At 56.3% G+C, this 24,292-nt stretch overlaps 1 protein-coding gene across 3 annotated transcripts in view; it reads right to left on the bottom strand.

Moving 5' to 3' along the window:
• nol11 (nucleolar protein 11) overlaps positions 1–24,005 on the bottom strand; it is a 28,817-nt gene extending 4,812 nt beyond the window's left edge. The window contains exons 1-14 of one of the 3 annotated variants that reach the window (XM_031894481.1): positions 23,735–24,003; positions 11,778–11,891; positions 9,675–9,731; positions 9,056–9,204; positions 7,930–7,987; positions 7,708–7,849; positions 7,275–7,454; positions 6,826–6,902; positions 3,892–4,030; positions 3,721–3,797; positions 3,247–3,318; positions 1,502–1,686; positions 1,170–1,295; positions 844–1,092 (exon numbers count right to left, since the gene is read on the bottom strand). In XM_031894481.1, coding sequence (XP_031750341.1) covers positions 844–1,092; positions 1,170–1,295; positions 1,502–1,686; positions 3,247–3,318; positions 3,721–3,797; positions 3,892–4,030; positions 6,826–6,902; positions 7,275–7,454; positions 7,708–7,849; positions 7,930–7,987; positions 9,056–9,204; positions 9,675–9,731; positions 11,778–11,891; positions 23,735–23,989 — 1,880 coding nt within the window. In that variant the 5' untranslated portion in view covers positions 23,990–24,003. Of the gene's footprint in view, positions 1–843; positions 1,093–1,169; positions 1,296–1,501; positions 1,687–3,246; positions 3,319–3,720; positions 3,798–3,891; positions 4,031–6,825; positions 6,903–7,274; positions 7,455–7,707; positions 7,850–7,929; positions 7,988–9,055; positions 9,205–9,674; positions 9,732–11,777; positions 11,892–23,734 lie in introns of all 3 variants that reach the window. The other 2 variants (XM_031894482.1, XM_031894483.1) reach the window with 2 other exon arrangements.
• Positions 24,006–24,292: the final 287 nt, after the last annotated feature.

The raw sequence follows: 24,292 nt of genomic DNA, 5'->3' as shown, positions 1-24,292 counted from the left end.
TCACGCTATTGGATGGCTATGTGAGAGATAAAGGGCTCACGCTATTGGATGGCTATGTGAGAGATAAAGGGCTCACTCTATTGGATTGCTATGTGAGAGATAAAGGGCTCACGCTATTGGATGGCTATGTGAGAGATAAAGGGCTCACGCTATTGGATGGCTATGTGAGAGATAAAGGGCTCACTCTATTGGATTGCTATGTGAGAGATAAAGGGCTCACGCTATTGGATGGCTATGTGAGAGATAAAGGGCTCACGCTATTGGATGGCTATGTGAGAGATAAAGGGCTCACGCTATTGGATGGCTATGTGAGAGATAAAGGGCTCACGCTATTGGATGGCTATGTGAGAGATAAAGGGCTCACTCTATTGGATTGCTATGTGAGAGATAAAGGGCTCACGCTATTGGATGGCTATGTGAGAGATAAAGGGCTCACGCTATTGGATGGCTATGTGAGAGATAAAGGGCTCACACTATTGGATGGCTATGGGCAGGATAAAGGGCTCACACTATTGGATGGCTATGTGAGAGATAAAGGGCTCACGCTATTGGATGGCTATGTGAGAGATAAAGGGCTCACGCTATTGGATGGCTATGTGAGAGATAAAGGGCTCACGCTATTGGATGGCTATGTGAGAGATAAAGGGCTCACGCTATTGGATGGCTATGTGAGAGATAAAGGGCTCACATTATTGGATGGCTATGTGAGAGATAAAGGGCTCACGCTATTGGATGGCTATGGGCAGGATCACCAGGGAATGCTACAGGGCAGTTCTGGGCACAAGGAAGGGCTCATGTTATTGGACAGTTTAGTTCTTGAGCCCTTGGCACAGTAAAGGATACACCAGCACGGCTCTTCTAATGCTCATTGGGCAAGTTGCCCTTTGGCCCGTCTGGGGCAAACTCTCCTCTATCAGTTCATCCGAGCTCTCCTCCTGCTGCTGGGCATTTGGGCTGAAGCCATTCTGTACCACGCGGGGCCCCTCTGGCTGCTCCGTACGTTTGGGCTCTTTAGTCTGATCTCCCACATCAATATAAGCGGCGGCCGAGTGCGAGTCTATCTGTGCAGCGTTCATCCATTGCTCACTGACACTGGGGGGGGGGGGACATCGTTACTGACAGGTACCAAGCGGGGCACCCACAGCACCCGGCACGTCTGCGCAACTCACCTCAGGAAGGCCTTAAGGCACGAGCAGAGAATGGCTTCCGGCACATCAGGGAAGGAATGGAGGCAGAGCTGAAGCAGCCGCACGTCCCTCTTCCCCAGACAGAGTGGCAGCAACTCCGGGCACAGACTGGCACAAGAACATGGAATCAGTACCCACAGCGATGCCATGGCAACGCACACACACAGCGATGCTATGGCAACGCACACAGCAGCACAGTCTTCTCATTGGGCAGGTAAATATATGATAAAGTCACGCTGGGGAATGAGCCAGGAGCCAATCAGATTCCTGGACACAAACCTGCTGAACTTTGCTTCCTGCCAATAGGGACTTACCTGTAGGACAGGGTGTTGGTCTGAACAAGCTGCACAAGGGAACTCTGTGGGTAGAACTTGGGATCAGCCATACAGCGCCTCACCAAACTCTGGGTTATTTTGCCCACAGTCACCTGGAAATCTGTATCTCCCTTTCCCAGGAGGAGTCGCTGCACAAGGGCTTCAGTCTGTGACTGGGGAATATTCTATAAACAAAACACACACAGGTAACACAGCGCGGGATAAACACAGCCTCATCCCTGCCCTTACCTGTATGTCCCAGCCCTGCCCTTACCTGTACGTCCCAGCCCAGCCCTTACCTGTACGTCCCAGCCCTGCCCTTACCTGTACGTCCCAGCCCTGCCCTTACCTGTACGTCCCAGCCCTGCCCTTACCTGTACGTCCCAGCCCTGCCCTTACCTGTACGTCCCAGCCCTGCCCTTACCTGTACGTCCCAGCCCTGCCCTTACCTGTACGTCCCAGCCCTGCCCTTACCTGTACATCCCAGCCCTGCCCTTACCTGTACGTCCCAGCCCTGCCCTTACCTGTACGTCCCAGCCCAGCCCTTACCTGTACGTCCCAGCCCTGCCCTTACCTGTACGTCCCAGCCCTGCCCTTACCTGTACGTCCCAGCCCTGCCCTTACCTGTACGTCCCAGCCCTGCCCTTACCTGTACGTCCCAGCCCTGCCCTTACCTGTACGTCCCAGCCCTGCCCTTACCTGTACGTCCCAGCCCTGCCCTTACCTGTACGTCCCAGCCCAGCCCTTACCTGTACGTCCCAGCCCAGCCCTTACCTGTACGTCCCAGCCCAGCCCTTACCTGTACGTCCCAGCCCTGCCCTTACCTGTACGTCCCAGCCCTGCCCTTACCTGTACGTCCCAGCCCTGCCCTTACCTGTACGTCCCAGCCCTGCCCTTACCTGTACGTCCCAGCCCTGCCCTTACCTGTACGTCCCAGCCCTGCCCTTACCTGTACGTCCCAGCCCTGCCCTTACCTGTACGTCCCAGCCCCTGCCCTTACCTGTACGTCCCAGCCCTGCCCTTACCTGTACGTCCCAGCCCTGCCTTACCTGTACGTCCAGCCCTGCCCTTACCTGTACGTCCCAGCCCTGCCCTTACCTGTACGTCCCAGCCCTGCCCTTACCTGTACGTCCCAGCCCTGCCCTTACCTGTACGTCCAGCCCTGCCCTTACCTGTACGTCCCAGCCCTGCCCTTACCTGTACGTCCCAGCCCTGCCCTTACCTGTACGTCCCAGCCCCTGCCCTACCTGTACGTCCCAGCCCTGCCCTTACCTGTACGTCCCAACCCTGCCCTTACCTGTACCTCCCAGCCCTGCCCCTGTATCCCAGCCCAGCTCCCTTACCTGTACATCCCAGCCCAGCCCTTACCTGTACATCCCAGCCCTGCCCTTACCTGTACATCCCAGCCCGCCCTACCTGTACATCCAGCCCTGCCTTACCTGTACATCCCAGCCAGCCCTTACTGTCATCCCAGCTCAGCCTTACCTGTACATCCCAGCCCAGCCCTTACCTGTACATCCCAGCCCAGCCCTTACCTGTACATCCCAGCCCAGCCCTTACCTGTACATCCCAGCCCTGCTCTTACCTGTACATCCCAGCCCTGCCCTTACCTGTACATCCCAGCCCTGCTCTTACCTGTACATCCCAGCCCTGCCCTTACCTGTACATCCCAGCCCTGCCCTTACCTGTACATCCCAGCCCTGCCCTTACCTGTACATCCCAGCCCAGCCAATCCCTGCCCTTACCTGTACATCCAAGGGGTACACTGTGCATTCTGTGCTGTTTCCTGCATTTCCATTTGTTTTTCTCTCCTTGCTCTGTAAGACATGCCATTGAAAAATGTAAGTCATTATCCCTAAAAATAATCAACATGGCAGCTCCCTGCTCGGGATGGGAGGATGCAAGTAACCGTGACCTAATCAAAAGTAGAAAACACACTTATGGAAAGCCAGAGAGCTGCAGGGGTGTGTGAGTGGCAGCCATGAGAGTGCAGGCAATTCTTACAATCAGACTGCTCAGTGTAGAGACAGCGCGCCCCACTCCGTGACTCCCAGGAAGGAAAGGTGTTTGTTGCAGGTACACGGATTCACACAGGAATAACATGGCCCCTATGATAAGGAGCAGGGCTGGCACCCACATTAAGCTACATGCAGAGCTCTGCCCGGGAGCCCAGCAGGGACTTACCCTTTAATAACCCGCCTCATAATAAAGCCACCTACCTGTTTTCTGGGCTGTTTGGCTTCTGGATCCTTTCCTACTAGTGTGTCCCAATTTACTAAAGGAATCTTTTCTAGAACTAAAAAAAACAAAACAGATCTTACGTGGCAGGTTCCACGGCAAGGATTGTGTATAATGGGAAACAATATGGATCATTTACACATGGGCCCCACCTGAAGGCTGGAGGTTTCGGCTTTTTCCCAGTACAGATGCCAAGCAGGAGACCTCACAGCTATATGGGACCGCTAGCAAGGCCTTGCCATGGGGCACATACAGGCGGCTGCCACAGCACCACAGCTGGAAAACAATAGGCTAACATTACATTATGTGCTTCTGATCCAATATATATATATCTATATGTATATAACATGGGAACCAGCACAGATCCACTCAGCCCCACAAGCAACCATTAGAGTCACATAAGAATGAAGGTGCCCATATACCTCCAGATGCGCTCGCTTGGCGACAGGGCGATATTGGGAGAATCCCTGGGGCCAAACCATCGCATTATAAGACCGGTATAGGCAAAGTCTGTCTGGGGGCCGCATCAAAAAGCCGCTGCGGTTCCCAATCCAACTAGATTTTTTAACCTGCCCGATCGAGATCTGCCCAATTTCCGGCCAGATATGGGTCGGGCAGGCCCTTCGGTAGTCCCCATACACAGGCCGATTAGCTGCCGAATCTGTCTAAGGGACCCATATCGGCAGCTAGAATGGGCCCGTGTATGGGGACCTTTAGAGTCCGACTCTCCATACTAAGGAGGGGAGCTCAGCTGCTCGGCCTTTGCATTGGCCCTGTGGGTCTGTGACTGTTACTGTTATTTTGAACTCTTATTTTTCATCTGTCTATACATCTGAGGAGCCAGATAATGAAGGCTTCCCTTGTAATATGCCCAGTTCTAGTAATTTAGCTACGGACGCATGGGTCACTCGGGGGGGAATTCAAAAGAGACTTGAACATGTAAAGGGAAACAAAGGTCCAGGGCCGGATGGGATTCATCCCAGGGTATTAAATGAGCTGAGCGCTGTGATTGCCAAACCTCTTCACTTAATTTCCCAGGATTCATTGGGGTCTGGCATGGTGCCGAGAGACTGGCGGATTGCTAATGTGGTGCCGTTATTTAAAAAGGGATCCCGTTCTCAGCCTGAAAACTATAGGCCTGTTAGTCTGACATCAGTAGTAGGAAAACTTTTGGAAGCGGTAATAAGGGATAGGGTACTTGAATACATTGCAGTTCACAATACTATTAGTTTGTGCCAGCATGGTTTTATGCGTAACAGATCTTGCCAGACTAATTTAGTTGCCTTTTATGAGGAGGTGAGTAGGAACCTTGATGCTGGAATGGCAGTTGATGTCATCTACTTGGACTTTGCTAAAGCGTTTGATACAGTACCTCACAGAGGGTTAATGATCAAATTAAGGAATATTGGCCTAGAACATAATATTTGTAATTGGATAGAGAACTGGCTGAAGGATAGATTACACAGAGTGGGGGGGAAATGGAACATTTTCTAATTGGACCAGTGTGGTTAGTGGAGTACCGCAGGGGTCAGTCCTTGGGCCTTTGCTGTTTAACTTGTTTATTAATGCCCTGGGGGGGGGCATAGACAGTACTGTTTCTATTTTTGCTGATGACACTAAATTGTGCAAAACTATAAGTTCCATGCAGGATGTGCCGCTTTGCAGAGCGATTTGACTGGGAAACTGGGCAGCAAACTGGAAAATGAGGTTCAATGTTGATAAGTGCAAAGTTCTGCCCTTTGGTAGAAATAATATAAACGCAAACTATCTACTGAATGGTAGTGTGTTGGGGGGATCCTTAATGGAGAAGGATCTGGGGGTTTTTGTAGATCACAAGTTGTCTAATTCCAGGCAGTGTCATTCTGTGGCTACTAAAGCAAATAAAGTGCTGTCTTGTATAAACAGGGCATTGACTCAAGGGATGAGAACATAATTTTGCCCCTTTATAGGTCCCTGGTAAGGCCTCACCTTGAGTATGGGGGGCAGTTTTGGGCTCCAGTCCTTAAGAAGGATATTAATGAGCTGGAGAGAGTGCAGAGACTGCAACTAAACTGGTTAAGGGGATGGAAGGGTTAAACTATGAGGTGAGACTGTCAGGGTTGGGGTTGTTTTCTCTGGAAAAGAGGCGCTTGCGAGGGGACATGATTACTCTGTACAAGTACATTAGAGGGGATTATAGGCAGTTGGGGGATGTTCTTTTTTCCCATAAAAACAATCAACGCACCAGAGGTCACCCCTATAGATTAGAGGAACGGAGCTTCCATTTGAAGCAGCGTAGGGGGTTCCTCACGGTGAGGGCAGTGAGGGGGTTGGGGAATTCCCTGCCGGGGGATGTTGGGTAGGTGGTTACTCACGGTGAGGGCAGTGAGGGGGTTGGGGAATGCCCTGCCGGGGGATGTTGGGTAGGTGGTTACTCACGGTGAGGGCAGTGAGGGGGTTGGGGAATGCCCTGCCGGGGGGTGTTGGGTAGGTGGTTACTCACGGTGAGGGCAGTGAGGGGGTTGGGGAATGCCCTTCCTAGTGATGAGGTAATGGCAGATTCTGTTAATGCCTATAAGAGGGGCCTGGATGAGTTCTTGATCAATCAGAATATCCAAGGCTATTGTGATACTAATATCTTCAGTTAGTACTAGTGGGTGTATTTATAGTTTATGTATGTGAGTGTATAGATTGGTAGGTGTGGGTTAGGTGTGCTGGGTTTACTTGGATGGGTTGAACTTGATGGACACTGGTCTTTTTTCAACCCTATGTAACTATGTAACTATGTAACTCTCACAAACAGAACCATAAAGCACACATTGGGCCAAGCACGTAGACAAACCCAGCTCCTAATCCTCCAACAGAACCAAAGAGACCCGTTAGCATATACAGTGCCCCTAAGCTTAGGGCAGTATTGGTACCAGCAGGCAATGAGGGAACTGCACAAAGCACAGGGAGTGCCTCGGGGGAACAGACATCAGCCTGTGGGATCAGGGATTGTAGTGTCACATGAAGAAACCCCCATTGTGCAGCTGTCTCAGTGAGGTACCCCCTACACACATACACACAAAGGGTTAACAGAATGACGTATCGGCAGCCATTCTCACCTGTGCGCTCGTCTTCTGGGAGAACTCACTCACAGCCGCCAACGTCTGAAATGTGGTGTTCCATACGGAGAGGCAGTCTGCGGGGCAAAGGGGCATCAGAGCACAAAGACATGCATTGCATTATACCCACTGGCTTACCCCCAGGGGCACATAGGAGAACGAATATGCCCAGCCATTCCCAGATGTATAACAACTGTGCAGGGTAATATAGGGTTGCCACCCTGGGGGCAACACAAAGTCATTATTAGCCCAGCACATCTATTATGCGCCCTGCTGTGTACATGTTGTAGTTCAGCAACATCTGGAGCCCTAACAAACAGCGGCTTCACTTAATCCAGAAACATTAACCAGTAATCCCTAAACCCTGCATACCCAATCAGACATAACAAAGGGTGACGTGACCAATCCAACACAAAAGACACCAAGCAAGGGCTTCCTTGTGACGGTACCTTTCTGTTTGGCTGCAGATGGCACAAGCACAGCTACGTGGGACTCATCAAGGAACTTCAGGGCTCCCCCTTCTATCGGGCCAGACAGCTGCAACAGGGGTGATGCCGAAACGACCCTCTCGCTTTCCTGATTAATGGACGACACTGGGAATGGAGCCTGGCAAACTTGCCCGCAAGAGTCTGGGGAAGGAAAAAAGGGGGTTCCAAGTAAAGTTTGGGGCAACGTAATGCCAAGGTGCGACCTAAGGATTGCCCAGATGTATATTCCAGCCCAAGGCCTCAGGGTTACCTTACCCCACTGACACATGGCAACACTGGGAGATGCCAGGGGCACCCAGCACAGACTGAGCTACAGAGTCCATGGTGATGCCAATATGGGTAACTAAGGTTCACAGTGGCATTAACATTGGCAGTGCCCAGCACAAGTACTTACATAAGGTTAGGAGGGTGAATATTTTACTTTTCATGGACCCCGAACAGTCCAGGATAGTGGAACCTTCCGTGTTTGGTTTCAGGAGATATTTACAAACACAAACTGGACTGAACTGGTGAATGTACACAAAATAATCGGAGAGCTGTAAATAAAGAGAAAAAATAAGTTTAGTGATTGGGTTAGAAGATGAATGGGTTACAGATATACTGTATACATGCTTGCCTGCTCTGTAATGTAGACCACCAGGGGCTGCCCTTCATCCGCAAAGATCTCTGACCACCTGTAAATAAATGAGACAAATATGAGCAGAGCTATCTCATAATGATAACAACGGGAGCGTTGCCCCGGGAGAGTCCATAGAAACCACTGCCGCTGACTGAAGCTCAGATGGCTAACAAGCTGCATTTGGGCTCATGTACTGGGAAACCAAATCACAAAAGAGAACATGATATTTGTTTATTTTGCCTCCCTGGGCCCAGCAACTGCCCACTAACTTGAAACCAACAGACTTATCTACCCCCCCCCCCCCCCAGGACATCCCATATGCCCAGCAATCAGACCTGGGCTATATACTGGCTACACAAAGGGGTGAAGACACACTGAGCTACTAGTAGCAGCTACTTGGCACGGCTACTAAAACAGACAATGCTGATCATTTACTGATAATTGCCTCCACGTGTGTTTAGCAGGGGCAATTCTCAGTATTGTCAGTATTGTCTATGGCAGGGGATTTTATGGCCTTTAGTAGCCGTGACAAGTAGCTCCTACTATATAGCTCCATGTGTCTTCACCCTAAAGGCAACTACAAAATGGGCTGTTGCAAGGGAAATCGCATGTACAGTCGGCTTGGTTTTAGGATAATAAGTGTAAAACTCTACAAATCCACCACACGGGTCCAATCCCTGAAGTCAAGTGTGGCCTTGCCTACCCAGAATGCCCTTTGGTTTACAGCTAAGTGTAAATATCAGCAGAAAACGAGAACAAATTCTGAAGAAACAGAATGTTATCAGGCAAGGAGAATGAAATTGTGCTGTGCCTCCCTCCTACATTGGCACAGACTGCAGAAACGATTTAGGCCCATTGGGGCCCTGGCCACGCCCATGATAAACGATGCTGGAGTCTGTGCCAACGGCTGCAATAATTGCGTGGCCGACATTGCTGTGTGGTAACTCAATGCGACAGCAATGGTCGCCTGGATACCTTCGCCTGTTCCCCTGCAATTGCTGTACTTTACAATTTCTGAAAAACTAACGGAACCTCGGGGAAAGGCGCGCAATGGAGGGAGCGTGAACCCACACTGCACGAATAGGAAAAGCAGTAAAGAAGCCACCAAATGTCAGTCACATACACAATCCTCTCTCCGACTGGCAGAACGCTTTCAATTTCCTGCTGGGGGGCTGCGAGTAAAGAGTCTATGGAGTGGACGGCTCCTCCTCTGAACAGCACGAGCGGGTCAGCGCCAGGCAGAGTGTGGATTCGACAGACGTCGGCCGAGAGCTGCAGGAAAGACAAAAGGTGGTCACTATGGGCTGCAGCCATTCTGTAACTGTGATCTGGCTATGGGGCTTCTTATGATCCATACAATGAAGAGCAACAGCAAGAGATAATGTTCCAGGTTCCACTTATGGCTATTGCAGAGCCGGCCCGTTTATTGCAGAGCCGGCCCGTTTATTGCAGAGCCGGCCAATCCCATGACTTACATAATGCGCGGGGCACACACACTGGAACAGCCATAAAGAATGTATAAATATTAGGAGTAGGCTTATTAGTGTTCCTTATACACCATCCCCTAGGGGGCAGTGTGGTGCAGCAGGGTAGGGCTGTAACACCTGCATTCCTAGTGATGCACACAGATCCATTTTGATCAGCAAATCCATGTCACGGTGCATAAAATCCCTGACTGCAATGTGGGGCCGTAAGTAAAACAACTCCCCACTGACCATGAGACAAGGCAAACTGGGACTCACCGTGGCTTTAAACGCTGTATCCAAATTCACATCATCTTCTCTCCATATTCTTAGAACCTAATTTAAAAGACATGGTTATTTTGGGTCACTGGGCAGGGAGGCAGGTGTCGGGCTACTAGGAAGGGTTCCTGCTCAGCCCCCCCACCCCGCAATAACGGGGCAAAACATGGAAGAGATCAGGTACAGGGGAAAGATGTGTCTGAGCCAAACACAAACTGAGACTTATGTGAGTTACTGGGCTAAGGCAGTACCGGCAGAGATCATACAATCCCTGGTACATTAACGCTGCTGCCACAAGCAAGGCAAGGGCTCCTCAACTGGCCTCTGAGCGTCTGGCCCATGGGCTGAGTGGTCCAATAACAAACAGAACCCAGCACGTCAATCAGAATAAGCCCAACCTTAAGTTCCCAGCACCTGCAATCTGATCCAACTCCCCAGCAGGAACCGGATGTTTCTCCCACTCCCCAGCCGGAACCAGATCATTCTCCCACTCCCCAGGCAGGTACCGGATCAATCTCCCACTCCCCAGCCGGAACCAGATCAATCTCCCACTCCCCAGGCAGGTACCGGATCAATCTCCCACTCCCCAGCCGGAACCAGATCAATCTCCCACTCCCCAGCCGGAACCAGATCAATCTCCCACTCCCCAGCCGGAACCAGATCATTCTCCCACTCCCCAGGCAGGTACCGGATCATTCTCCCACTCCCCAGGCAGGTACCGGATCATTCTCCCACTCCCCAGGCAGGTACCGGATCATTCTCCCACTCCCCAGGCAGGTACCGGATCATTCTCCCACTCCCCAGGCAGGTACCGGATCATTCTCCCACTCCCCAGGCAGGTACCGGATCATTCTCCCACTCCCCAGGCAGGTACCGGATCATTCTCCCACTCCCCAGGCAGGTACCGGATCATTCTCCCACTCCCAGGCAGGTACCGGATCATTCTCCCACTCCCCAGGCAGGGTACCGGATCATTCTCCCACTCCCCAGGCAGGTACCGGATCATTCTCCCACTCCCCAGGCAGGTACCGGATCATTCTCCCACTCCCCAGGGCTGGTACCGGATCATTCTCCCACTCCCAGGCAGGTACCGGATCATTCTCCCACTCCCCAGGCAGGTACCGGATCATTCTCCCACTCCCAGGCTGGTACCGGATCATTCTCCCACTCCCCAGACAGGTCCGGATCATTCTCCCACTCCCCAGGCCGGGTACCGGATCATTCTCCCACTCCCCAGGCCGGTACCGGATCATTCTCCCACTCCCCAGGCAGGGTACCGGATCATTCTCCCACTCCCCAGGCAGGTACCGGATCATTCTCCCACTCCCCAGGCAGGTACCGGATCATTCTCCCACTCCCCAGGCCGGTACCGGATCATTCTCCCACTCCCCAGGCAGGTACCGGATCATTCTCCCACTCCCCAGGCAGGTACCGGATCATTCTCCCACTCCCCAGGCAGGTACCGGATCATTCTCCCACTCCCCAGGCAGGTACCGGATCATTCTCCCACTCCCCAGGCAGGTACCGGATCATTCTCCACTCCCCAGGCAGGGTACCGGATCATTCTCCCACTCCCCAGGCAGGTACGGATCTTTCAGCCACTCCCCAGGCAGGTACCGGATCTTTCAGCCACTCCCCAGGCAGGTACCGGATCTTTCAGCCACTCCCCAGGCAGGTACCGGATCTTTCAGCCACTCCCCAGGCAGGTACCGGATCTTTCAGCCACTCCCCAGGCAGGTACCGGATCTTTCAGCCACTCCCCAGGCAGGTACCGGATCTTTCAGCCACTCCCCAGGCAGGTACCGGATCTTTCAGCCACTCCCCAGGCAGGTACCGGATCTTTCAGCCACTCCCCAGGCAGGTACCGGATCTTTCAGCCACTCCCCAGGCAGGTACCGGATCTTTCAGCCACTCCCCAGGCAGGTACCGGATCTTTCAGCCACTCCCCAGGCAGGTACCGGATCTTTCAGCCACTCCCCAGGCAGGTATCAGATTATCCCCCCATATCCTGGCCGGTACCGGATCATTCTCCCACTCCCCTCTCTAGCCCTGATATATATTTATTAGAGCAGAAGAGTGATTCCTGTCCCTACTCCATGTTACCTTGTCATCATGAACAACAACAAATTCCCCACACTGGTAATTCCATACGGCCGGGCAGGTGATGCTTTGTCCTTGTTTTACTGCCCAGGATCCGAGCGGCTTCTGATCAGAGACCTAGAGAAAAGCCATTACATACCATGAAAAGCCCACACACCCACACAGTGCCCATAGCTCCCTAGCCCACACACCCACACAGTGCCCATAGCTCCCTAGCCCACACACCCACACAGTGCCCATAGCCCCCTAGCCCACATACCCACACAGTGCCCATAGCCCCCTAGCCCACACAGTGCCCATAGCCCCCTAGCCCACATACCCACACAGTGCCAATAGCTCCCTAGCCCACACAGTGCCCATAGCCCCCTAGCCCACACACCCACACAGTGCCCATAGCCCCCTAGCCCACACAGTGCCCATAGCCCCCTAGCCCACATACCCACACAGTGCCCATAGCTCCCTAGCCCACACACCCACACAGTGCCCATAGCCCCCTAGCCCACACACCCACACAGTGCCCATAGCTCCCTAGCCCACACACCCACACAGTGCCCATAGCCCCCTAGCCCACATACCCACACAGTGCCCATAGCTCCCTAGCCCACACACCCACACAGTGCCCATAGCCCCCTAGCCCACACACCCACACAGTGCCCATAGCTCCCTAGCCCACACACCCACACAGTGCCCATAGCCCCCTAGCCCACACACCCACACAGTGCCCATAGCCCCCTAGCCCACATACCCACACAGTGCCCATAGCCCTCATACCCACACAGTGCCCATAGCCCTCATACCCACACAGGGCCCATAGCCCCTCATACCCACACAGGGCCCATAGCCCTCATACCCACACAGGGCCCATAGCCCTCATACCCACACAGGGCCCATAGCCCTCATACCCACACAGGGCCATAGCCCTCATACCCACACAGGGCCCATAGCCCTCATACCCACACAGGGCCCATAGCCCTCATACCCACACAGTGCCCATAGCCCTCATACCCACACAGGGCCCATAGCCCTCATACCCAAACAGTACCCATAGCCCCCTAGCCCACATACCCACACAGTGCCCATAGCTCCCTAGCCCACACACCCACACAGTGCCCATAGCCCCCTAGCCCACACACCCACACAGTGCCCATAGCTCCCTAGCCCACACACCCACCACAGTGCCCATAGCCCCCTAGCCCACACACCCACACAGTGCCCATAGCCCCCTAGCCCACACACCCACACAGTGCCCATAGCCCCCTAGCCCACACACCCACACAGTGCCCATAGCCCCCTAGCCCACACACCCACACAGTGCCCATAGCCCCCTAGCCCTCATACCCACACAGTGCCCATAGCTCCCTAGCCCTCATACCCACACAGTGCCCATAGCTCCCTAGCCCACACACCCACACAGTGCCATAGCTCCCTAGCCCACATACCCACACAGTGCCCATAGCTCCCTAGCCCACATACCCACACAGTGCCCATAGCTCCCTAGCCCACACACCCACACAGTGCCCATAGCTCCCTAGCCCACACACCCACACAGTGCCCATAGCCCCCTAGCGCACACAGTGCCCATAGCCCCCTAGCCCACACACCCACACAGTGCCCATAGCCCCCTAGCCCTCATACCAACACAGTGCCCATAGCCCCCTAGCCCACACACCCACACAGTGCCCATAGCCCCCTAGCCCACCACACCCACACAGTGCCCATAGCCCCCTAGCCCTCATACCCACACAGTGCCCATAGCTCCCTAGCCCTCATACCCACACAGTGCCCATAGCTCCCTAGCCCACACACCCACACAGTGCCCATAGCTCCCTAGCCCACATACCCACACAGTGCCCATAGCTCCCTAGCCCACATACCCACACAGTGCCCATAGCTCCCTAACCCACACACCCACACAGTGCCCATAGCCCCCTAGCCCACACACCCACACAGTGCCCATAGCTCCCTAGCCCACACACCCACACAGTGCCCATAGCCCCCTAGCCCACACAGTGCCCATAGCCCCCTAGCCCACACACCCACACAGTGCCCATAGCCCCCTAGCCCTCATACCAACACAGTGCCCATAGCTCCCTAGCCCACATACCCACACAGTGCCCATAGCTCCCTAGCCCTCATACCCACACAGTGCCCATAGCTCCCTAGCCCACATACCCACACAGTGCCCATAGCTCCCTAGCCCTCATACCCACACAGTGCCCATAGCTCCCTAGCCCTCATACCCACACAGTGCCCATAGCTCCCTAGCCCACATACCCACACAGTGCCCATAGCTCCCTAGCCCTCATACCCACACAGTGCCCATAGCTCCCTAGCCCTCATACCCACACAGTGCCCATAGCCCTCATACCCACACAGTGCCCATAGCTCCCTAGCCCTCATACCCACACAGTGCCCATAGCCCACATACCCACACAGTGCCCATAGCTCCCTAGCCCTCATACCCACACAGGCCCATAGCCCACATACCCACACAGTGCCCATAGCCCTCATACCCACACAGTGCCCATAGCCCTCATACCCACACAGTGCCCATAGCCCTCATACCCACACAGTGCCCATAGCCCTCATACCCACACAGTGCCCATAGCCCTCATACCCACACAGTGCCCATAGCCCTCATACCCACACAGTGCCCATAGCCCTCATACCCACACAGTGCCCATAGCCCACATACCCACACAGTGCCCATAGCCCACATACCCACACAGTGCCCATAGCCCACATACCCACACAGGGCCCATAGCCCACATACCCACACAGGGCCCATAGCCCACATACCCACACAGGGCCCATAGCCCACATACCCACACAGGGCCCATAGCCCACATACCCACACAGGGCCCATAGCCCACATACCCACACAGGGCCCATAGCCCACATACCCACACAGGGCCCATAGCCCACATACCCACACAGGGCCCATAGCCCACATACCCACACAGTGCCCATAGCCCACATACCCACACAGGGCCCATAGCCCACATACCCACACAGTGCCCATAGCCCACACACCCACACAGTGCCCATAGCCCCCTAGCCCACACACCCACACAGTGCCCATAGCTCCCTAGCCCACACACCCACACAGTGCCCATAGCCCCCTAGCCCACACAGTGCCCATAGCCCCCTAGCCCACACACCCACACAGTGCCCATAGCCCCCTAGCCCTCATACCAACACAGTGCCCATAGCTCCCTAGCCCTCATACCCACACAGTGCCCATAGCTCCCTAGCCCACACACCCACACAGTGCCCATAGCTCCCTAGCCCACATACCCACACAGTGCCCATAGCTCCCTAGCCCTCATACCCACACAGTGCCCATAGCTCCCTAGCCCACATACCCACACAGTGCCCATAGCTCCCTAGCCCTCATACCCACACAGTGCCCATAGCTCCCTAGCCCACATACCCACACAGTGCCCATAGCCCACATACCCACACAGTGCCCATAGCTCCCTAGCCCTCATACCCACACAGTGCCCATAGCTCCCTAGCCCTCATACCCACACAGTGCCCATAGCTCCCTAGCCCTCATACCCATACAGTGCCCATAGCTCCCTAGCCCACATACCCACACAGTGCCCATAGCTCCCTAGCCCTCATACCCACACAGTGCCCATAGCTCCCTAGCCCTCATACCCACACAGTGCCCATAGCCCTCATACCCACACAGTGCCCATAGCTCCCTAGCCCTCATACCCACACAGTGCCCATAGCCCACATACCCACACAGTGCCCATAGCTCCCTAGCCCTCATACCCACACAGTGCCCATAGCCCACATACCCACACAGTGCCCATAGCCCTCATACCCACACAGTGCCCATAGCCCTCATACCCACACAGTGCCCATAGCCCTCATACCCACACAGTGCCCATAGCCCTCATACCCACACAGTGCCCATAGCCCTCATACCCACACAGTGCCCATAGCCCTCATACCCACACAGTGCCCATAGCCCACATACCCACACAGTGCCCATAGCCCACATACCCACACAGTGCCCATAGCCCACATACCCACACAGGGCCCATAGCCCACATACCCACACAGGGCCCATAGCCCACATACCCACACAGGGCCCATAGCCCACATACCACACAGGGCCCATAGCCCACATACCCACACAGGGCCCATAGCCCACATACCCACACAGGGCCCATAGCCCACATACCCACACAGGGCCATAGCCCTCATACCCACACAGTGCCCATAGCCCTCATACCCACACAGTGCCCATAGCCCTCATACCCACACAGTGCCCATAGCCCTCATACCCACACAGTGCCCATAGCCCTCATACCCACACAGGGCCCATAGCCCCCATACCCACACAGTGCCCATAGCCCTCATACCCACACAGTGCCCATAGCCCTCATACCCACACAGGGCCCATAGCCCTCATACCCACACAGGGCCCATAGCCCTCATACCCACACAGGGCCCATAGCCCTCATACCCACACAGGGCCCATAGCCCTCATACCCACACAGGGCCATAGCCCATACCCACCAGGGCCATAGCCCTCATACCCACACAGTGCCCATAGCCCTCATACCCACACAGGGCCCATAGCCCTCATACCCACACAGTGCCCATAGCCCCCTAGCCCTCATACCCACCACAGGGCCCATAGCCCTCATACCCACACAGTGCCCATAGCCCTCATACCCACACAGTGCCCATAGCCCACACCACACACACACAGTGCCCATAGCCCTCATACCCACACAGGGCCCATAGCCCTCATACCCACACAGGGCCCATAAGCCCTCATACCCACACAGGGCCCATAGCCCACATACCCACACAGGGCCCATAGCCCACATACCCACACAGGGCCCATAGCCCTCATACCCACACAGGCCCATAGCCCTCATACCCACACAGTGCCCATAGCCCTCATACCCACACAGTGCCCATAGCCCACACATACCCACACAGTGCCCATAGCCCTCATACCCACACAGGGCCCATAGCCCTCATACCCACACAGGGCCCATAGCCCTCATACCCACACAGGGCCCATACCCAAGGGCCAAGCCCACATACCCCACACAGGGCCCATAGCCCTCATACCCACACAGTGCCCATAGCCCTCATACCCACACAGGGCCCATAGCCCACATACCCACACAGGGCCCATAGCCCTCATACCCACACAGTGCCCATAGCCCTCATACCCACACAGGGCCCATAGCCCACATACCCACACAGGGCCCATAGCCCTCATACCCACACAGTGCCCATAGCCCACATACCCACACAGGGCCCATAGCCCTCCATACCCACACAGGGCCCATAGCCCTCATACCCACACAGTGCCCATAGCCCTCATAACCCACACAGTGCCATAGCCCACACACACACACACAGTGCCCATAGCCCTCATACCCACACAGGGCCCATAGCCCTCATACCCACACAGTGCCCATAGCCCACACACCACACACACAGTGCCCATAGCCCTCATACCCACACAGGGCCCATAGCCCTCATACCCACACAGGGCCCATAGCCCTCATACCCACACAGGGCCCATAGCCCTCATACCCACACAGGGCCCATAGCCCTCATACCCACACAGGGCCCATAGCCCTCATACCCACACAGGGCCCATAGCCCTCATACCCACACAGGGCCCATAGCCCTCATACCCACAAAGGGCCCATACGCCTCATACCCACACAGGGCCCATAGCCCACATACCCACACAGGGCCCATAGCCCACATACCCACACAGGGCCCATAGCCCTCATACCCACACAGGGCCCATAGCCCTCATACCCACACAGTGCCCCATAGCCCACACATACCCACACAGTGCCCATAGCCCTCATACCCACACAGGGCCCATAGCCCTCATACCCACACAGGGCCCATAGCCCACATACCCACACAGGGCCCATAGCCCTCATACCCACACAGGGCCCATAGCCCTCATACCCACACAGTGCCCCATAGCCCTCATACCCACACAGTGCCCATAGCCCACATACCCACACAGGGCCCATAGCCCTCATACCCACACAGTGCCCATTAGCCACATACCCCACAGGGCCCATAGCCCCACATACCCACACAGGGCCCATAGCCCTCATACCCACACAGTGCCCCATAAGCCCTCATACCCACACAGTGCCCATAGCCCTCAATACCACACAGGCCATAGCCCCCTCATACCCACACAGGGCCCATAGCCTCATACCCCACAGGGCCCATAGCCCTCATACCCACACAGGGCCCATAGCCCTCATACCCACACAGGGCCATAGCCCTCATACCCACACAGGGCCCATAGCCTCATACCCACACAGGGCCCATAGCCCTCGATACCCACACAGGGCCCATAGCCCTCATAACCCACACAGGGCCCATAGCCCTCATACCCACACAGGGCCCATAGCCTCATACCCACACAGTGCCCATAGCCCCTAGCCCACACAGGCCCATAGCCCCTCATACCCACACAGTGCCCATAGCCCTCATACCCACACAGGGCCCATAGCCCTCATACCCCACACAGGGCCCATAGCCCTCATACCCACACAGGGCCCATAGCCCACATACCCACACAGGGCCCATAGCCCACATACCCACACAGGGCCCATAGCCCTCATACCCACACAGGGCCCATAGCCCTCATACCCACACAGTGCCCATAGCCCTCATACCCACACAGTGCCCATAGCCCACACATACCCACACAGTGCCCATAGCCCTCATACCCACACAGGGCCCATAGCCCTCATACCCACACAGGGCCCATAGCCCACATACCCACACAGGGCCCATAGCCCTCATACCCACACAGGGCCCATAGCCCTCATACCCACACAGTGCCCATAGCCCTCATACCCACACAGTGCCCATAGCCCACACACACACACACAGTGCCATAAGCCCTCATACCCACACAGGGCCCATAGCCCTCATACCCACACAGTGCCCATAGCCCACACACACACACACAGTGCCCATAGCCCTCATACCCACACAGGGCCCATAGCCCTCATACCCACACAGTGCCCATAGCCCACACACACACACACAGTGCCCATAGCCCTCATACCCACACAGGGCCCATAGCCCTCATACCCACACAGGGCCCATAGCCCTCATACCCACACAGTGCCCATAGCCCTCATACCCACACAGTGCCCATAGCCCACACATACCCACACAGTGCCCATAGCCCTCATACCCACACAGGGCCCATAGCCCTCATACCCACACAGGGCCCATAGCCCACATACCCACACAGGGCCCATAGCCCTCATACCCACACAGGGCCCATAGCCCTCATACCCACACAGTGCCCATAGCCCTCATACCCACACAGTGCCCATAGCCCACACACACACACACAGTGCCCATAGCCCTCATACCCACACAGGGCCCATAGCCCTCATACCCACACAGTGCCCATAGCCCACACACACACACACAGTGCCCATAGCCCTCATACCCACACAGGGCCCATAGCCCTCATACCCACACAGGGCCCATAGCCCTCATACCCACACAGGGCCCATAGCCCTCATACCCACACAGGGCCCATAGCCCACATACCCACACAGGGCCCATAGCCCACATACCCACACAGGGCCCATAGCCCACATACCCACACAGGGCCCATAGCCCACATACCCACACAGGGCCCATAGCCCACATACCCACACAGGGGCCCATAGCCCTCATACCCACACAGGGCCCATAGCCCTCATACCCACACAGGGCCCATAGCCCTCATACCACACAGGGCCCATAGCCCTCATACCCACACAGGGCCCATAGCCCACATACCCACACAGGGCCCATAGCCCACATACCCACACAGGGCCCATAGCCCACATACCCACACAGGGCCCATAGCCCTCATACCCACACAGGGCCCATAGCCCTCATACCCACACAGTGCCCATAGCCCTCATACCCACACAGTGCCCATAGCCCACACATACCCACACAGTGCCCATAGCCCTCATACCCACACAGGGCCCATAGCCCTCATACCCACACAGGGCCCATAGCCCTCATACCCACACAGGCCCATAGCCCCCTAGCCCACATACCCACACAGGGCCCATAGCCCTCATACCCACACAGTGCCCATAGCCCTCATACCCACACAGGGCCCATAGCCCCCTAGCCCACATACCCACACAGTGCCCATAGCCCTCATACCCACACAGGGCCCATAGCCCCCTAGCCCACATACCCACACAGGGCCCATAGCCCTCATACCCACACAGGGCCCATAGCCCTCATACCCACACAGTGCCATAGCCCTCATACCCACACAGTGCCCATAGCCCACACATACCCACACAGTGCCATAGCCTCATACCACACCAGGGCCCATAGCCCTCATACCCACACAGGGCCCATAGCCCTCATTACCCACACAGGGCCCATAGCCCTCATACCCACACAGGGCCATAGCCCCATACCCACAGGCCCATAGCCCACATACCCACACAGTGCCCATAGCCCTCATACCCACACAGTGCCCATAGCCCTCATACCCACACAGTGCCCATAGCCCTCATACCCACACAGGGCCATAGCCCTCATACCCACACAGGGCCCATAGCCCCCTAGCCCACATACCCACACAGTGCCCATAGCCCTCATACCCACACAGGGCCCATAGCCCTCATACCCACACAGTGCCCATAGCCCTCATACCCACACAGTGCCCATAGCCCTCATACCCACACAGGGCCCATAGCCCTCATACCCACACAGGGCCCATAGCCCCCTAGCCCACATACCCACACAGTGCCCATAGCTCCCTAGCCCACACACCCACACAGTGCCCATAGCCCCCTAGCCCACACACCCACACAGTGCCCATAGCCCCTAGCCCACATACCCACACAGTGCCCATAGCTCCCTAGCCCACACACCCACACAGTGCCCATAGCCCCCCCATAGCCCACACACCCACACAGTGCCCATAGCTCCCTAGCCCACACACCCACACAGTGCCCATAGCCCCCTAGCCCACACACCCACACAGTGCCCATAGCCCCCTAGCCCACATACCCACACAGTGCCCATAGCCCTCATACCCACACAGTGCCCATAGCCCTCATACCCACACAGGGCCCATAGCCCTCATACCCACACAGGGCCCATAGCCCTCATACCCACACAGTGCCCATAGCCCACATACCCACACAGGGCCCATAGCCCTCATACCCACACAGGGCCCATAGCCCCCTAGCCCACACACCCACACAGTGCCCATAGCCCCCTAGCCCACATACCCACACAGTGCCCATAGCTCCCTAGCCCACACACCCACACAGGGCCCATAGCCCCCTAGCCCACACACCCACACAGTGCCCATAGCCCCCTAGCCCACATACCCACACAGTGCCCATAGCTCCCTAGCCCACACACCCACACAGTGCCATAGCTCCCTAGCCCACACACCCACACAGTGCCCATAGCTCCCTAGCCCACACACCCACACAGTGCCCATAGCTCCTAGCCCTCATACCCACACAGTGCCCATAGCTCCCTAGCCCACACACCCACACAGTGCCCATAGCCCCTAGCCCACACACCCACACAGTGCCCATAGCCCCCTAGCCCACACACCCACACAGTGCCCATAGCCCCCTAGCCCTCATACCCACACAGTGCCCATAGCCCCCTAGCCCACACACCCACACAGTGCCCATAGCCCCCTAGCCCACACACCCACACAGTGCCCATAGCCCCCTAGCCCACATACCCACACAGTGCCCATAGCCCTCATACCCACACAGTGCCCATAGCCCTCATACCCACACAGGGCCCATAGCCCTCATACCCACACAGGGCCCATAGCCCTCATACCCACACAGTGCCCATAGCCCACATACCCACACAGGGCCCATAGCCCTCATACCCACACAGGGCCCATAGCCCCCTAGCCCACATACCCACACAGTGCCCATAGCTCCTAGCCCACACACCCACACAGGGCCCATAGCCCCCTAGCCCACACACCCACACAGTGCCCATAGCCCCCTAGCCCACATACCCACACAGTGCCCATAGCTCCCTAGCCCACACACCCACACAGTGCCCATAGCTCCCTAGCCCACACACCCACACAGTGCCCATAGCTCCCTAGGCCCACACACCCACACAGTGCCCATAGCCCCCTAGCCCACACACCCACACAGTGCCCATAGCCCCCTAGCCCACACACCCACACAGTGCCCATAGCCCCCTAGCCCACATACCCACACAGTGCCCATAGCCCTCATACCCACACAGTGCCCATAGCCCTCATACCCACCACAGTGCCCATAGCCTCATACCCACACAGTGCCCATAGCCCTCATACCCACACAGTGCCCATAGCCCTCATACCCACACAGTGCCCATAGGCCCTCATACCCACACAGTGCCCATAGCCCTCATACCCACACAGTGCCCATAGCCCTCATACCCACACAGTGCCCATAGCCCACATACCCACACAGTGCCCATAGCCCTCATACCCACACAGGGCCCATAGCCCTCATACCCACACAGGGCCCATAGCCCTCATACCCCACCACAGTGCCCATAGCCCTCATACCACACAGGGCCCATAGCCCTCATACCCACACAGGGCCCATAGCCTCATACCCACACAGTGCCCATAGCCCTCATACCCACACAGTGCCCATAGCCCTCATACCCACACCAGTGCCCATAGCCCTCATACCCACACAGTGCCCATAGCCCTCATACCCACACAGGGCCCATAGCCCTCATACCCACACAGTGCCCATAGCCCTCATACCCACACAGGGCCCATAGCCCTCATACCCACACAGGGCCCATAGCCCTCATACCCACACAGGGCCCATAGCCACATACCCACACAGTGCCCATAGCCCACATACCCACACAGTGCCCATAGCCCTCATACCCACCACAGGGCCATAGCCCACATACCCACACAGGGCCATAGCCCCATACCCACACAGGGCCCATAGCCCACATACCCACACAGGGCCCATAGCCCTCATACCCACACAGGGCCCATAGCCCTCATACCCACACAGTGCCCATAGCCCTCATACCCACACAGGGCCCATAGCCCTCATACCCACACAGGGCCCATAGCCCACATACCCACACAGTGCCCATAGCCCTCATACCCACACAGGGCCCATAGCCCTCATACCCACACAGGGCGCCATAGCCTCATACCCACACAGGGCCCATAGCCCACATACCCCACACAGTGCCCATAGCCCACATACCCACACAGGGCCCATAGCCCTCATACCCCACACAGTGCCCATAGCCCTCATACCCACACAGTGCCCATAGCCCTCATACCCACACAGTGCCCATAGCCCTCATACCCACACAGGGCCCATAGCCCTCATACCCACACAGGGCCCATAGCCCTCATACCCACACAGGGCCCATAGCCCTCATACCCACACAGGGCCCATAGCCCACATACCCACACAGTGCCCATAGCCCTCATACCCACACAGGGCCCATAGCCCTCATACCCACACAGGGCCCATAGCCCACATACCCACACAGTGCCCATAGCCCTCATACCCACACAGGGCCCATAGCCCTCATACCCACACAGGGCCCATAGCCCTCATACCCACACAGTGCCCATAGCCCACATACCCACACAGTGCCCATAGCCCTCATACCCACACAGGGCCCATAGCCCACATACCCACACAGGGCCCATAGCCCACATACCCACACAGGGCCCATAGCCCTCATACCCACACAGGGCCCATAGCCCTCATACCCACACAGGGCCCATAGCCCTCATACCCACACAGTGCCCATAGCCCTCATACCCACACAGGGCCCATAGCCCACATACCCACACACACACACAGAGCAGCTGACTCCACATTAGAGCCCCGGTACTTTCCCCACACACACAGAATTCCCTCCCGCACCTTATACAGAGTCACGGCCTGTACAGAGTCAGTCACCAACACCCTGTCCGGCTCCCCTGCCGCTTCCACTCCAAGTATCTCGGTTGTACGATGCTCGGCCGCGGTAAGAAGTCCGCACAACGTGAAGTGCTCCCTGAGAGCGGCCATCTTGTCACTGACGTCATTAGCATGAGCCGAACGTGGGAGCGGTGTGGCGAATAGCGACCCCTGCTGTCCGGAAAGGAAAGCACCTCGGGTTGGAATAGCTCTGCTCATGCGCAGAAGCGCTCTAAGTGCCAACCTGCGCCCTCTGCTGGGCAGTGAGTGTACCGGGCAGGGGAACAAGTTCGCGGTATCCGGCGCTGACAAGGGCGTTTTATTTGCATTGAAATCCAAGGGAGAGGCGGGGTTTTGTATGGGGGGGGGGGGGACCTCACAAAGAGTAAACATAATTTTGCCCCTTTATGTATGGGATGTTGGGTAGGGGGTCCTCACGGTGAGGGCAGTGAGGGGGGTTGGGAATGCCCTGCCGGGGATGTTGGGTAGGGGGTTCCTCACGGTGAGGGCAGTGAGGGGGTT

The sequence above is a fragment of the Xenopus tropicalis genome, chromosome 10, assembly GCF_000004195.4.
Source record: "Xenopus tropicalis strain Nigerian chromosome 10, UCB_Xtro_10.0, whole genome shotgun sequence".
Classification (NCBI taxonomy): domain Eukaryota; kingdom Metazoa; phylum Chordata; class Amphibia; order Anura; family Pipidae; genus Xenopus; species Xenopus tropicalis.
The sequence above is the reverse complement of the archived record's forward strand: the minus strand, read 5'-3'. Positions and strand labels throughout refer to the sequence as shown.